The 15,142-nt window shown below is 52.1% G+C and overlaps 2 protein-coding genes across 2 annotated transcripts; one reads left to right on the plus strand and one right to left on the minus strand.

Annotated features, from left to right (window-relative positions):
- Window positions 1-443: 443 nt before the first annotated feature.
- Window positions 444-7,290, minus strand: LOC138767752 (protein FAM162A-like). The gene is made up of 5 exons (XM_069945508.1): window positions 7,188-7,290; window positions 6,824-6,922; window positions 4,240-4,345; window positions 4,046-4,154; window positions 444-1,445 (listed from the first exon to the last, which is right to left on the minus strand). The coding sequence occupies exons 1-5, from the start codon at window positions 7,231-7,233 to the stop codon at window positions 1,368-1,370; spliced, it is 438 nt and encodes a 145-aa protein (XP_069801609.1). The 5' UTR covers window positions 7,234-7,290; the 3' UTR covers window positions 444-1,367.
- Window positions 7,291-7,603: 313 nt separating this feature from the next.
- MIX23 (mitochondrial matrix import factor 23) lies at window positions 7,604-14,207 on the plus strand. The gene is made up of 5 exons (XM_069945509.1): window positions 7,604-7,832; window positions 11,707-11,832; window positions 12,465-12,611; window positions 13,014-13,073; window positions 13,922-14,207. Exons 1-5 carry the CDS (start codon window positions 7,782-7,784, stop codon window positions 13,970-13,972), a joined length of 435 nt encoding a protein of 144 aa, XP_069801610.1. The 5' UTR covers window positions 7,604-7,781; the 3' UTR covers window positions 13,973-14,207.
- The last annotated feature ends 935 nt before the right edge of the window (window positions 14,208-15,142 follow it).

The raw sequence follows: 15,142 nt of genomic DNA on the forward strand, positions 1-15,142 counted from the left end.
CTGGAGATTTTAAAATAGAATTACACATTTATAAAACTTTCTGAAACCAGTTGATTTGTCGAAGTAACCCTTTAAAAAGGGGATATTCAGAGTTAACAAAAACATGCTTTGTTCAAAAAACAGGGTATTTCAAATCCATCTACTTTGAAGCAACCAAGCTGCAGTACTGCACATAACCTGAGGACAAGTGTGGCGCTGTTATAACAAGGAAGCAACACTGTTTTCTCTAATCCTGAAACCCCCTTAAGGGTGCGTTCACACCTACAGGATCTGCAGCAGATTTGATGCTGTGTTCAGTTATTTAAATGAAATCTGCTGCAGAAAATCAGCTGCAGATCCTGTAGGTGTGAACGCACCATTAAAAGGGAATGTCCAGCACACACCTAGTGTCAGATGGGGGCGCCGGTGTACTGCGTCGCCTCCACCAATGACCACACTGCTGCTGATGGGGAGAAGGCTTCATTTATTTCGTACATCATAAGAAATCAGTGAAATGGTGTCGGCTCCATAGGTAACATCTGAATAAACCTCGCAGAAGAAGATGAAACCCCACAGAGCCCCCATCCAAAACATGAAAATCCTGCCTCACTATCCCTCTCCTAGGGAGCTGAGGTCTGGCCAACAAATCACTGAATTTCATTCCTTGACTGTGAGGGCCCTTCATACAGCAGCCTAGAACTCAGCTTCCTATAGATTTAGTGCATTTAGAGGCCTGAAGCCATGCTTCATACTATGGCTCATTAAAGGGGTAGTGGTAGCAAAAAAATTTCAAACAAACTGGTTCCAGAAATTTGCATTTTACTTCTATTAAAAAAATCTCCAGTCTTCCAGTACTTACCAGTTGCTATATGTCCTGCAGGAAGTGGTGTATTCTCTCCAGTCTGACACAGTGCTCTCTGCTGCCACTCCTGTCCATGTCAGGAACTGTCCAGAGCAGGAGAGGTTGTCTATGGAGATTTGCTGCTGCTCTGGACAGTTCCTGACATGGACAGAGGTGGCAGCAGAGAGCACTGTGTCAGACTGGAGAGAATACACCACTTCCTGCAGGACATACAGCAGCTGATAAGTACTGGAACACTGAAATTTTTAATAGAAGTACATAAGAAATCTCTGGCACTTTCTGACACCAGTTGATTAGAAAGTTTTTCCCCCCGCTGAACTAGTCCTTTAAAGCGGAAGCCTTGTGGCCACACGTGTAAGGTGCACCATGCCTTGATCCCCTCCGCACAGTGTACAGGAATTCCTCCACTAGAACACAGGATGAGATCAAAGTCACAGCAGAGCAGACGTCACTACGGCTAAAACGTACATATTGTCGATGGGGGGGGGGGGAGTCCTGCATGTGCTCATAACGCTCTGTAATGCGGCTACTTCTCGCCCTCGGACTTGAGAAGCGCCTTCTTATCCAGGTTCAGCTTGGCCAGAGTTTCCTGCTGCCTGGCGGCCTGTATACAAAGAGAAAGATGTAAGAAATTATGACAATTTATAGAAATTATCTGGGGGTCGTGTCAGGAGAGCGGAGCGCCTGCTGCTGGTGTGTGGCTGCAATAACACTGTGCTGTGTGCCCCCCGCCCCCCCGACATCTGATACTACCCCATATTCTGCCCACAACACAGTTCCATCTATGTCCTACACTGAATGTCACCTCTGTGATCGCCCCATATAGACATCAGACCTGAGACCCCAGATACAGCGTAAGTTTTGTGGATCAGAATCAGTGGCAATCCACATTAGATGGGAAATAAACAGAGATCAGAGCGATCTGGAGCAAGGCCTGGTCATTGGGGTAGACTAGCCGGGGCTGCGATCTCAGTGCCAGACTTGTTGGGTTTTTGTGCAAACAGAACATCCAGTGAGGGAATTGTGTGGAGAAACATGGCTGGTCAGAGGGATCCAGATCTATGAGGAGAAACATGGCCGGTCAGATGGCTCCAGATCTATGAGGAGAAACATGGCCGGTCAGATGGCTCCAGATCTATGAGGAGAAACATGGCCGGTCAGATGGCTCCAGATCTATGAGGAGAAACATGGCCGGTCAGATGGATCCAGATTTATGAGGAGAAACATGGCCGGTCAGATGGATCCAGATCTATGAGGAGAAACATGGCCGGTCAGATGGATCCAGATCTCTATAAAGAAACATGGCCGGTCAGATGGATCCAGATCTATGAGGAGAAACATGGCCGGTCAGATGGATCCAGATCTATGAGGAGAAACATGGCCGGTCAGAAGGATCCAGATCTATGAGGAGAAACACGGCCGGTCAGATGGATCCAGATCTCTATAAAGAAACATGGCCGGTCAGATGGATCCAGATCTCTATAGAGAAACATGGCCGGTCAGATGGATCCAGATCTCTGTAGAGAAACATGGCCGGTCAGATGGATCCAGATCTCTGTAGAGAAACATGGCCGGTCTGATGGACCCAGATCTCTGTGGGATCATGCTTATAGAGGGCACTAAAAATCTCTTAAGCCTTTCTGTTAGGTTCCTCCGATACCTGTGGATGGACAGTAGGACTAATCTAAGCATTGTCAGGACTAAGTTCCTCCCTCCTTTGTGGCTGTTTCCCCCATGTTGGAGACTGTCAGCAGGACAATGCCCCGTCCATGGCAGGGAGTTTTCCATGCTCCCGGGCCCGCACAGTCGCCAGATCTCAATCTTACAGATGTCTCTGGGACGAGGTAGGACACCACGTGCAGAAAGAACAGAGCAGGGATCCTGTCTGCACAGGCTGAGAATCCTGCAGAAAGATGTCATCACCTCGCAGGACCTGTGCCAAGATAAACTGCTGCGGCTCTGAAGGGCAAAGGAGGCCAAAGCCGCTGCCAGATGAGGTCTGTAATAGAGGGGACGTTCAGTGTATTCACTATAATACAGGAGCCGGAGCTCAGGCTGGAATCTCAGGGAGTCTCGTGATGGAGCCGCCACTTCCTGGACGGAGACAGAAGCCAAAACCTCAGCTAATAATACACGAGCCAGCGACCTACAGCGCCAGATCCCTCCTGCCAAGATGACAGGGCAGAGCAGAGCAGCGGGCATAGTGCCAGCAGCTGGATCTGAGTCTCACTGCACTATGCTCACCTGAGATAACCCCCCTGTTATATCATATAATGGGGGGGGGGGGGGGGGGTCTCTGCTGTGATTACATGGGACCATCTGTGACCAAATCCCACAGGGACGACCATGGAACGTGACCAAATGATCCATAAAGACCATGAGAACTACTGACCACAAAACTACCGGACATACAGCAATGTATGCACAGCAGAATAGTGAGTGCAGCTCTGGAGTATAACACAGGATGTAACTCAGGATCAGTAATGTATGTACACAGTGACCCCACCAGCAGAATAGTGAGTGCAGCTCTGGAGTATAACACAGGATGTAACTCAGGATCAGTAATGTATGTACACAGTGACCCCACCAGCACAATAGTGAGTGCAGCTCTGGAGTATAATACAGCATGTAACGCAGGATCAGTAATGTAATGTAATGTATGTACACAGTGACCCCACCAGCAGAATAGTGAGTGCAGCTCTGGAGTATAATACAGGATGTAACGCAGGATCAGTAATGTAATGTATGTACACAGTGACCCCACCAGCAGAATAGTGAGTGCAGCTCTGGAGTATAATACAGGATGTAACTCAGGATCAGTACCGGGTAAGTATTGTAATGTGTGTACACAGTGATCCCACCGCCAGAATAGTGAGTGCTGCTCTGGAGTATAATACATGTAACTCAGGATCAGTAATGTAATGTATGTACACAGTGACCCCACCAGCAGAATAGTGAGTGCAGCTCTGGGGTATAATACAGGATGTAACTCAGGATCAGTACAGGATCAGTAATGTAATGTATGTACACAGTGACCCCACCAGCAGAATAGTGAGTGCAGCTCTGGAGTATAATACAGGATGTAACTCAGGATCAGTAATGTAATGTATGTACACAGTGACCCAACCAGCAGTATAGTGAGTGCAGCTCTGGAGTATAATACAGGATGTATGTAACTCCACCAGAGATATTGGCATCACTCACCTGTTTCCCGGATATGACCATGATGATGCAGCCCGCGATGGTCAGAATCATCATCAGTACAGCGAACTTTACTCGCACTTTACTCTTTGCAGCATCCACCATCTCGTAGCTGAGAGAGAACAAAGAAAGCAGCGTCTCAGTGGGAGAAGTCCAGAACCAAAACCCCCATCCTCCCCGCAGATTCTATTACTCACGACACAAGTTCAGGAATATCCGATACATTCTTAAATCGTCCTCCCCAGATCAAGATCTTCTTCTCAAAGTCGGAGGGTTTGTGACCGGGGATCTTAAAGGAATGACCTGTAAGAGGGGAGGTAAATAATAAGGATGAGGGGGGGATAGGGGGGTGGCTCAGTTGCCGTACACGGGGGAGGGGGGGGGGTGTTAGTCCGTACGGAAACATACAGACCATAGAGAGAGGGGCCCCGTACAGACACCAACAGAACATACGGGGGGGGGGGGGGGGGGCATACAGACCATAGAGAGAGGGGCCCTGTACAGACACCATACAGAACATATAGGGTGGGGGCCACATACTGACATCATACAGGGTGTACACTGGAGGGGCCCATAATGACATCATACAGGGTGTACACTGGGGGGGGGGCCATACTGACATCATACAGGGTGTACACTGGGGGGGGGGCATACTGACATCATACAGGGTGTACACTGGGGGGGGGGCATACTGACATCATACAGGGTGTACACTGGGGGGGGGGGCACATACTGAAATCATACAGGGTGTACACTGGGGGGGGGGGGCATACTGACATCATACAGGGTGTACACTGGGGGGGGGGCACATACTGAAATCATACAGGGTGTACACTGGGGGGGCCCCCATACTGACATCATACAGGGTGTACACTGGGGGGGGGCCATACTGACATCATACAGGGTGTACACTGGGGGGGGGGGGGGGCACATACTGAAATCATACAGGGTGTACACTGGGGGGGGGCATACTGACATCATACAGGGTGTACACTGGGGGGGGCCCATACTGACATCATACAGGGTGTACACTGGGGGGGCCCCCATACTGACATCATACAGGGTGTACACTGGGGGGGCCCCCATACTGACATCATACAGGGTGTACACTGGGGGGGCCCCCATACTGACATCATACAGGGTGTACACTGGGGGGGCCCCCATACTGACATCATACAGGGTGTACACTGGGGGGGGGCCCCCATACTGACATCATACAGGGTGTACACTGGGGGGGGCCCATACTGACATCATACAGGGTGTACACTGGGGGGGGGGGCCCATACTGACATCATACAGGGTGTACACTGGGGGGGGGGGGGGCCCCATACTGACATCATACAGGGTGTACACTGGGGGGGGGGGGGGCCCCATACTGAAATCATACAGGGTGTACACTGGGGGGGGGGGGCATACTGACATCATACAGGGTGTACACTGGGGCCCCCATACTGACATCATACAGGGTGTGCACTGGGGCCCCCATACAGGGTGTACACTGGGGGGGGGCATACTGACATCATACAGGGTGTACACTGGGGCCCCCATACTGACATCATACAGGCCGTACACTGGGGCCCCCATACTGACATCATACAGGGTGTACACTGGGGCCCCCATACAGGGTGTACACTGGGGCCCCCATACTGACATCATACAGGGTGTACACTGGGGCCCCCATACAGGCCGTACACTGGGGCCCCCATACAGGGTGTACACTGGGGCCCCCATACTGACATCATACAGGGTGTACACTGGGGCCCCCATACAGGGTGTACACTGGGGCCCCCATACTGACATCATACAGGGTGTACACTGGGGGCCACCATACTGACATCATACAGGGTGTACACTGGGGGGGGGCATACTGACATCATACAGGGTGTACACTGGGGCCCCCATACTGACATCATACAGGGTGTACACTGGGGCCCCCATACTGACATCATACAGGGTGTACACTGGGGGGCCCCCATACTGACATCATACAGGGTGTACACTGGGGGGCCCCCATACTGACATCATACAGGGTGTACACTGGGGGGGGGGGGGCATACTGACATCATACAGGGTGTACACTGGGGCCCCCATACTGACATCATACAGGGTGTACACTGGGGGGCCCCCATACTGACATCATACAGGGTGTACACTGGGGGGCCCCCATACTGACATCATACAGGGTGTACACTGGGGGGCCCCCATACTGACATCATACAGGGTGTACACTGGGGGGGGGGGGGGCATACTGACATCATACAGGGTGTACACTGGGGCCCCCATACTGACATCATACAGGGTGTACACTGGGGCCCCCATACTGACATCATACAGGGTGTACACTGGGGCCCCCATACTGACATCATACAGGGTGTACACTGGGGCCCCCATACAGGGTGCACACTGGGGCCCCCATACAGGGTGCACACTGGGGCCCCCATACAGGGTGCACACTGGGGCCCCCATACAGGGTGCACACTGGGGCCCCCATACAGGGTGCACACTGGGGCCCCCATACAGGGTGTACACTGGGGCCCCCATACAGGGTGTACACTGGAGGGGCCCATACTGACATCATACAGGCCGTACACTGGGGCCCCCATACAGGGTGTACACTGGGGCCCCCATACAGGGTGTACACTGGGGCCCCCATACTGACATCATACAGGGTGTACACTGGGGCCCCCATACTGACATCATACAGGCCGTACACTGGGGCCCCCATACAGGCCGTACACCGGGGGATGGAGGGGGTCACCTCCCTGGTCACACTGGTCTCACCTTTAGCCGCCTCCCCCTCCGGTTTGCTGCACCACCATCTCCTGCTCACCAGGGCTTGCGGGGGCCCCACCTGAGACCACCTGATTGCTGTCGATCTACCTGAAAATATATGCAAAGTATAAAACATTCAGGCAGTGGTGGAACTACAACTCCCAGCATGCTTCGGCTGCCAGCCTTGGTAGTTTTACAATAACTGGACATAAACAACATCTGTGACAGCAACTCCTCCCCCAGACACTGTCCCATCACATTACAAGCCGCATTTACACAGGAACACGGAGCCAGGCGATAACAGCGCCCCCTCTAGGTACCGCGGAGGCCGCCCTGGGCCCTACAGCGCTCCGCGAGTCACGTGCTCACTCACCAACCAATAGGCGCACGCCGCTAGTCCTAAACACTGCTCCCAACATCGTCTTACTAGCTCAATGTCAGGCTGCAATCTGACGTCACAGCTTTATCGTCCCGCCCCAGGGATAACAGCCAATAAACTGCCACCGATCGCCACGGTATGAGCCAATAGTAAAGAAGAACTTTGTTGGCGTTTGACCAATAAGAAAAAAGATTGGATCGTGTTTCGGAGCCGCAGCCAATAGGATTGAGTTTTGTATACTTAGTATTGTTTTTGTCTTTAATATTGCGGCCATGTTTTTGTAGCCAAACCATAATATTTAATGAAGAATCAAGGAGAAAATGGCCGCTTCAGTGGAGACATATTTTGTGGAAAAAAAAAGAAGAAGAAAAGGGTCCCCATTGCTCATGGAACGCAGTGTGCGGCTCACGGCCGCTCGGATTCCATCCATCACATGACCTCGTGTAATTTTTCTCTCAATTTCCACCACAAAACTAAAGACCCCGCGCCGGAAGGAAGCTTCGTCCTCCGCCGGGTCAGGCGTTCTGCATGGACACCTAGAGGGGAGGTCAGAGGTCGCGGACACCGAGGTCCCCTGGCTTTCCCAATATGGCGGCGCCCAGTGAAGTGGTGAGCTGCGAGGATTTCACGGAATTTCAGGTGAGATTTGGGGACGGAGGTGTCCGGTTACTGGGAGGTGACAGAGCCGGAGAAGGGTGGCCGGGCCCCGGTGCTGGGGGAGCAGGAGAGGACACCGGCTCCTCACCGCCGCTCAATGAGACGACCCCGCGTGACCTCCTCCTCACATAGAGCAGTGCAGGGGCCCTACATGGACTACAAGTCCCAGCATGTCCTGCTATGTACATATGCCAAGGTAGGGAGTGTATACTGTACTGCAGGAGGGCATGCTGGGAGCTGTAGTTCCTATGCCCTGTAGTGGTGACAGAACTACAAGTCCCAGCATGCACCAACAGCATCTCTCCATAGATTGCTTATATATGGTGTGAGGCTGGGAGCAGTAGTTCTTCAGAAGACTGACTCCTTATATTGACAGGTGGTGGAACTACAATTCCCAGCATGCACTGGCCGTGTCTGGAGGCTGGCAGCAGAGCATGCTGGGAGAGCTGGGTGACAACTGATGTGGTTGTGTTATTGAAGCCCCCTAGAGGTTGTTGCCCCCCTCCCCCCAGTGTCATTACAGGAAACACTGAGCGCTGCCCCTATCATGGCGGCCATGTTGGTTGTCACCCAGATAAAGCTAAGAGTCCACAACAAGGTCATATGTTAGAGGGGAGCTCCATAGGTGCTCATCCCAGAGCAGCAGATCCTGACCCCATAGAGGTCACTCTGGGACTTTCTGCCTATGGGTCACCATGTGGTGCGGGGTTAGAGCGCCCCCCGGCCCGTGTGTCAGCTCTGAGCAGTAGACTAGACTGGAGAGTCTGCAGCAGGGGTGTCCTACTCAAATACACAGGGGGCCGAAATTAAAAAATTGGACAAAGTCGCGGGCCAACCATGATAATTATTATGTTGCCGTCCTGGCGCTGTCAGAGTAGCATGCGGCGGTCCTGGCGCTGTCAGAGTAGCATGCGGCGGTCCTGGCGCTGTCAGAGTAGCATGCGGCGGTCCTGGCGCTGTCAGAGTAGCATGCGGCGGTCCTGGCGCTGTCAGAGTAGCATGCGGCGGTCCTGGCGCTGTCAGAGTAGCATGCGGCGGTCCTGGCGCTGTCAGAGTAGCATGCGGCGGTCCTGGCGCTGTCAGAGTAGCATGCGGCGGTCCTGGCGCTGTCAGAGTAGCATGCGGCGGTCCTGGCGCTGTCAGAGTAGCTTGCGGCGGTCCTGGAGCTGTCAGAGTAGCATGCGGCGGTCCTGGAGCTGTCAGAGTAGCATGCGGCGGTCCTGGCGCTGTCAGAGTAGCATGCGGCGGTCCTGGAGCTGTCAGAGTAGCATGCGGCGGTCCTGGAGCTGTCAGAGTAGCATGCGGCGGTCCTGGCGCTGTCAGAGTAGCATGCGGCGGTCCTGGCGCTGTCAGAGTAGCATGCGGCGGTCCTGGCGCTGTCAGAGTAGCATGCGGCGGTCCTGGCGCTGTCAGAGTAGCATGCGGCGGTCCTGGCGCTGTCAGAGTAGCATGCGGCGGTCCTGGCGCTGTCAGAGTAGCATGCGGCGGTCCTGGCGCTGTCAGAGTAGCATGCGGCGGTCCTGGCGCTGTCAGAGTAGCATGCGGCGGTCCTGGCGCTGTCAGAGTAGCATGCGGCGGTCCTGGCGCTGTCAGAGTAGCATGCGGCGGTCCTGGCGCTGTCAGAGTAGCATGCGGCGGTCCTGGCGCTGTCAGAGTAGCATGCGGCGGTCCTGGCGCTGTCAGAGTAGCATGCGGCGGTCCTGGCGCTGTCAGAGTAGCATGCGGCGGTCCTGGCGCTGTCAGAGTAGCATGCGGCGGTCCTGGCGCTGTCAGAGTAGCATGCGGCGGTCCTGGCGCTGTCAGTGGTGTGAGTCTCCCAGCGCTGTGCACAAAGATAAATGACATGATACATTGCTATAATCTGATTAAACCCCAAACCCATGTAATATCCACCCCCCCCCCCCCCCCAATATTGCCCCATGTACGAGCCAGCCCTCCCAATAGTCTCATATAGTAGTCAGCCCTCCTCCATAGTCTCTTGTATAGTAGCCAGCCCTCCCCCGTAGTCTCTTGTATAGTAGCCAGCCCTCCCCCGTAGTCTCTTGTATAGTAGCCAGCCCTCCCCAATAGTCTCATATAGTAGCCAGCCCTCCCCCGTAGTCTCTTATATAGTAGCCAGCCCTCCCCAGTAGTCTCATATAGTAGCCAGCCCTCCCAATAGTCTCATATAGTAGCCAGCCCTCCTCCATAGTCTCTTGTATAGTAGCCAGCCCTCCCCCGTAGTCTCTTGTATAGTAGCCAGCCCTCCCCCGTAGTCTCTTGTATAGTAGCCAGCCCTCCCCCGTAGTCTCTTGTATAGTAGCCAGCCCTCCCCCATAGTCTCTTATATAGTAGCCAGCCCTCCCCTGTAGTCTCTTATATAGTAGCCAGCCCTCCCCCATAGTCTCTTATATAGTAGCCAGCCCTCCCCCATAGTCTCATATAGTAGCCAGAAATCCCCCGTAGTCTCTTGTATAGTAGCCAGCCCTCCCCCATAGTCTCTTGTATAGTAGCCAGCCCTCCCCCATAGTCTCTTATATAGTAGCCAGCCCTCCCCCATAGTCTCTTATATAGTAGCCAGCCCTCCCCAATAGTCTCATATAGTAGCCAGCCCTCCCCCATAGTCTCTTGTATAGTAGCCAGCCCTCCCCCATAGTCTCTTGTATAGTAGCCAGCCCTCCCCCGTAGTCTCTTGTATAGTAGCCAGCCCTCCCCCGTAGTCTCTTGTATAGTAGCCAGCCCTCCCCCATAGTCTCATATAGTAGCCAGCCCTCCCCAATAGTCTCATATAGTAGCCAGCCCTCCCCCATAGTCTCTTGTATAGTAGCCAGCCCTCCCCCGTAGTCTCTTGTATAGTAGCCAGCCCTCCCCCATAGTCTCTTATATAGTAGCCAGCCCTCCCCAGTAGTCTCTTATATAGTAGCCAGCCCTCCCCAGTAGTCTCTTATATAGTAGCCAGCCCTCCCCAGTAGTCTCATATAGTAGCCATCCCTCCCCCATAGTCTCTTATATAGTAGCCAGCCCTCCCCCGTAGTCTCTTATATAGTAGCCAGCCCTCCCCCGTAGTCTCTTATATAGTAGCCAGCCCTCCCCCGTAGTCTCTTATATAGTAGCCAGTCCTCCCCGTAGTCTCTTATATAGTAGCCAGCCCTCCCTCTAGTCTCTTATAGTAGCCAGCCCTCCCCCGTATTCTCTTATATAGTAGCCAGCCCTCCCCCAATAGTCTCATATAGTAGCCAGCCCTCCACCATAGTCTCTTATATAGTAGCCAGCCCTCCCGCCTAGGTTTATTACATGGATGTGACTGGAGTGATTGGTATACCTTATGCTGCGTTTACACGTAACGATTATCGGGCGGGCGGGCGATCGCACAACGATTTTTCTGTATGATATATCGTACCGTCTAAACGCTGATCGTTATAAAAAAAAAATCGTTACTTCGAAATCGTTAATCGTGCGATCGGGCCAATTATCGCTCCGTGTAAACTTAGCATAAAGGTCCATTTACACAGAAAGATCATCTCACAGATTATCTGCCAAAGATTTGAAGCCAAAGCCCGAAACAGACTATAAACAGAGATCAGGTTATAAAGGAAAGACTGAGATTCTTCCTCTTTTCAAATCCATTCCTGGCTTTGGCTTTAAATCTTTGGCAGATAATCTCAGATAATCTTTCTGTGTAAATGGACCCTTAGCTTCTCTTATATCATGTGGTAGAGGTGAGATCCCATAATGCACTGCTCTCACGTTTCTCATAGTCAGGTGTGAAGTCGAGTTTGTAGCTTTGGATATGACATTAGTGGTGTGGCAGCAGAATTGTGATTACAGCTCTGGCGGTGACTGGAGCAGCACTCTTATGCTTGTGCTGTGTCTATAGGAAATCATCCGGGTCATGCGGACAATAGACGACCGGATCGTCCACGAGCTGAACACGACCGTCCCCACTGTGTCCTTCGCTGGAAAGATTGATGCCAGCCAGACCTGCCGGCAGCTGTATGAGTCTGTGAGTGACCCCTGACCCCCCCCCCCCCCCCCCCCCCCCCCCGACCCTGCATTACAACAGCCGCTGTAAGAGTCTCTAAGTGACCCCTGATCCTGCATCACATCCCTGCTTCATATAGGCAGCTGTCTGTGACCCCTGACCCTACATCACATCAGCCACTGTACAAGTCTGTAAGAGCCCCCCGTCCCTGCATCATATCAGCTGCTGTATGAGTCTGTTAGAGCCCCCCGTCCCTGCATCATATCAGCTGCTGTATACCTCTGTTAGAGCCCCCGATCCTGCTCCATATTAGCTGCTGTATACGTCTGTTAGAGCCCCCGATCCTGCTCCATATCAGCTGCTGTATACGTCTGTTAGAGCCCCCGATCCTGCTCCATATCAGCTGCTGTATACGTCTGTTAGAGCCCCCGATCCTGCTCCATATCAGCTGCTGTATACGTCTGTTAGAGCCCCCGATCCTGCTCCATATCAGCTGCTGTATACGTCTGTTAGAGCCCCCGATCCTGCTCCATATCAGCTGCTGTATACGTTTGTTAGAGCCCCCGATCCTGCTCCATATCAGCTGCTGTATACGTCTGTAAGTGCCCCCGTCTGCTATCGGTCTCCAGGTAACGCCTCTGTCTCCTCCACAGCTTCGGGCCGCGCACCTCTCCCGGGACAAGGCCATAAAGCGCTGCATATCACAGACCTCCATCAGTGTGAACAGGTGCCAGGAGGAGAGGAAGAAGGAGCCGGACAACCTGGCGGTAATGAAACAGCTCAGGAAAGAGCAGACTAAGGTGAGTGGGGGCCGCAGCTTGTGTGGGGACACAGGACTTTCTATTCAGGGACCTGGGAAGCTGAGTGACAGTACGGCCTCCCTGTGGTCAGCGGAGCCCCTGTGCTGTACACATCACTGACAAGCGTAATAAGATGCATTATAGCCCTCACTTTCCCACCATCCTGAGGGGCTGATGTGACTTGTACTGATGACGTCCCTTCAGGTATATTTTCCCATTCAGAGAGTTTAGTTATAATCTTTATACCCGGCCTTATAGATGTTCAAGGGATTGTCATCCAGCTATTGATATTCACATCTCCCTGTTATCTGGCAATGCTCTACCTCTCCCACAATGCACCGCTCTGTGTGCTCTTGTGATGACCTGTGACCTCTGACCCCCACCTCACTTGTTGTTTTGCAGTTAAAATTGCTGCAATCTGAGCTGAACGTGGAGGAAGTGGTGAATGACCGGAGCTGGAAGGTAAGAGGCTGCTGCTATCTCGACATCCCCCACTAGGTGGCAGCTGTGCCCCCAGTAATACATTATACATGTAACTGCAGATGTGTAAGCTGGGTGCTACTGGCCCAGGGGGCTGAGTGTCCTTCATGTAGTCTAGACTAGTGCAGGGTCAGAGATCTTCAGAGCGGCTGCTCCTGTGGGGTCTCCGGTATGTAGGGGTTAATACTGACAAAGTGTCCAAGGAAGGATGAGGGAGCTGGGGACTGGCACATAGGGGACCAAGGCTCATTGATCTGTGGGGGTGAGGCTATGACAGGAATCCTGGCTGTTAGCGTGTGGGTGGAGTATTCTGTGGAGGATGGTTCTGTTCTGCTCTGAAGGATTAAACTGTGTAAGGAGCAGGAGAACAGACTGCCCCCCCCCTTTGCGGGGGTTCGCGGGATGACAGTCAGTTCTCCTGCTCCTTACACAATTTAAAACACTTTTTTTTTCTTTTAAATCAACCGGTGTCAGAAAGTGCCATAGATTTGTAATTTACTGCTATAAAAATTATTCCAGTACTTATCAGCTGCTGTATGTCCTGCAGAAAGTGGTGTATTCTTTCCAGTCTGACACAGTGCTCTCTGCTGCCACCTCTGTCCATGTCAGGAACTGTCCAGAGCAGTAGCAAATCCTCATAAAAACACCTCTCCTGACTGGAAAGAATACACCACTTCCTGCAGGACATATAGCAGCTGTTAAGTACTGGAAGACTTGAGATTTTTTAATGAATGTGAATTGCAAGCTTGCTTTATATCATGTCTCCTGCTGATGTAGAAATTTATAAGGACAGGTACGCTTTGTCAGTTATGTCGCTCTTGTGACTCCAGGTATTTCACGAGAGATGTCGGCTGCACTACAAGCCCCCGAAGGAGCAGTAACTCAGGGACGGTGTGATGGGGGACGCCGCGCTCCAGCCTCGGGAAGTGAACACTGTGGCCTGGAGATGGACAACTGGAGGACGTGTATATTATCTTGTCTGTGATTGGACGTGGCCGATAACAAGCGCCAGCGTATAGATTGCGGAGATGGGATCGGCACACGCCCGGGAGGACAGCCTGCCATTTTGTATGAAATCTGTAGTTTTATTACCATTAAATCTCATTTTCAGACTGACCAGGACACGATCTCCTCTGCATCCTCCTGATGTAACAATGGAGTAGGAATACTCTGCACAATGTCAGTGTTTCTTCCATCTTGAATGGTGGTAAAGTAGAGAAGTGTCCGGGTGTTTATACGAATGGCAGTAATGTGTCAGGCGGCTGCTGCTAAAGCTATTGGTGACTCAATAATAGGGAGGAGTAATGGCAGGTAAGCAACACCGCCAGACTAAGGGTGCGTGCACACTACGGAAATCCCACGTATGACCTGCAGGGTATTCAGTCATTGACATGTCACTTCTTTCGGCGCAGAGAATATTGTCTATGGTACGGGTGGAGATGCGTGCTGCCGCATGCGGGTACGAGCGACGGAATACACCGCGGGTCGTACGTGGGATTTCCGTAGTGTGCACGCACCCTAATATATCTTTGGTGAGCAATACAGTAACTGCATCATCCTATGGTACAGTCACACTATGGGGTATATACTGTAAGAGTGGTCACACTATGGAGTATATACTGTAAGAGCGGTCACACTATGGTATATATACTGTAAGAGCGGTCACACTATGGTATATATACTGTAAGAGCAGTCACACTATGGTGTATATACTGTAAGAGCGGTCACACTATGGTGTATATACTGTAAGAGCGGTCACACTATGGTGTATATACTGTAAGAGCGGTCACACTATGGTGTATATACTGTAAGAGCGGTCACACTATGGTGTATATACTGTAAGAGCGGTCACACTATGGAGTCTATACTGTAAGAACGGTCACACTATGGAGTCTGTACTGACAGGAGGGTTTAAAACATCTATCTACTTCCCTTATTGAGTTCAGTCATAGTTTGTATGAAAACTACGGTAAAGATGTCCCTACATATGTCTATAATCTGGTTCTGATACTTTGAGTATACCAGTTGACCTGGGTTTGGCGCCCCCTAGA

This window comes from Dendropsophus ebraccatus, chromosome 11 (assembly GCF_027789765.1).
Source record: "Dendropsophus ebraccatus isolate aDenEbr1 chromosome 11, aDenEbr1.pat, whole genome shotgun sequence".
In the NCBI taxonomy this organism is placed as follows: domain Eukaryota; kingdom Metazoa; phylum Chordata; class Amphibia; order Anura; family Hylidae; genus Dendropsophus; species Dendropsophus ebraccatus.

What these genes read in the sequence shown, in the direction of transcription:
- LOC138767752 (XM_069945508.1), bottom strand. Translation starts at nt 7,233, where the DNA reads ATGTTGGGAGCAGTGTTTAGGACTAGCGGCGTGCGCCTATTGGTTG. An exon ending in GATATTCCTGAACTTGTGTC is followed by an intron (nt 4,155 to 4,239) that starts GTGAGTAATAGA and finishes GTTCTCTCTCAG; the next exon opens with CTACGAGATGGTGGATGCTG. An exon ending in TGGTCATATCCGGGAAACAG is followed by an intron (nt 1,446 to 4,045) that starts GTGAGTGATGCC and finishes CTTTGTATACAG; the next exon opens with GCCGCCAGGCAGCAGGAAAC.
- MIX23 (XM_069945509.1), top strand. Translation starts at nt 7,782, where the DNA reads ATGGCGGCGCCCAGTGAAGTGGTGAGCTGCGAGGATTTCACGGAATTT. An exon ending in GCCGGCAGCTGTATGAGTCT is followed by an intron (nt 11,833 to 12,464) that starts GTGAGTGACCCC and finishes TCTCCTCCACAG; the next exon opens with CTTCGGGCCGCGCACCTCTC. An exon ending in TGAATGACCGGAGCTGGAAG is followed by an intron (nt 13,074 to 13,921) that starts GTAAGAGGCTGC and finishes TTGTGACTCCAG; the next exon opens with GTATTTCACGAGAGATGTCG.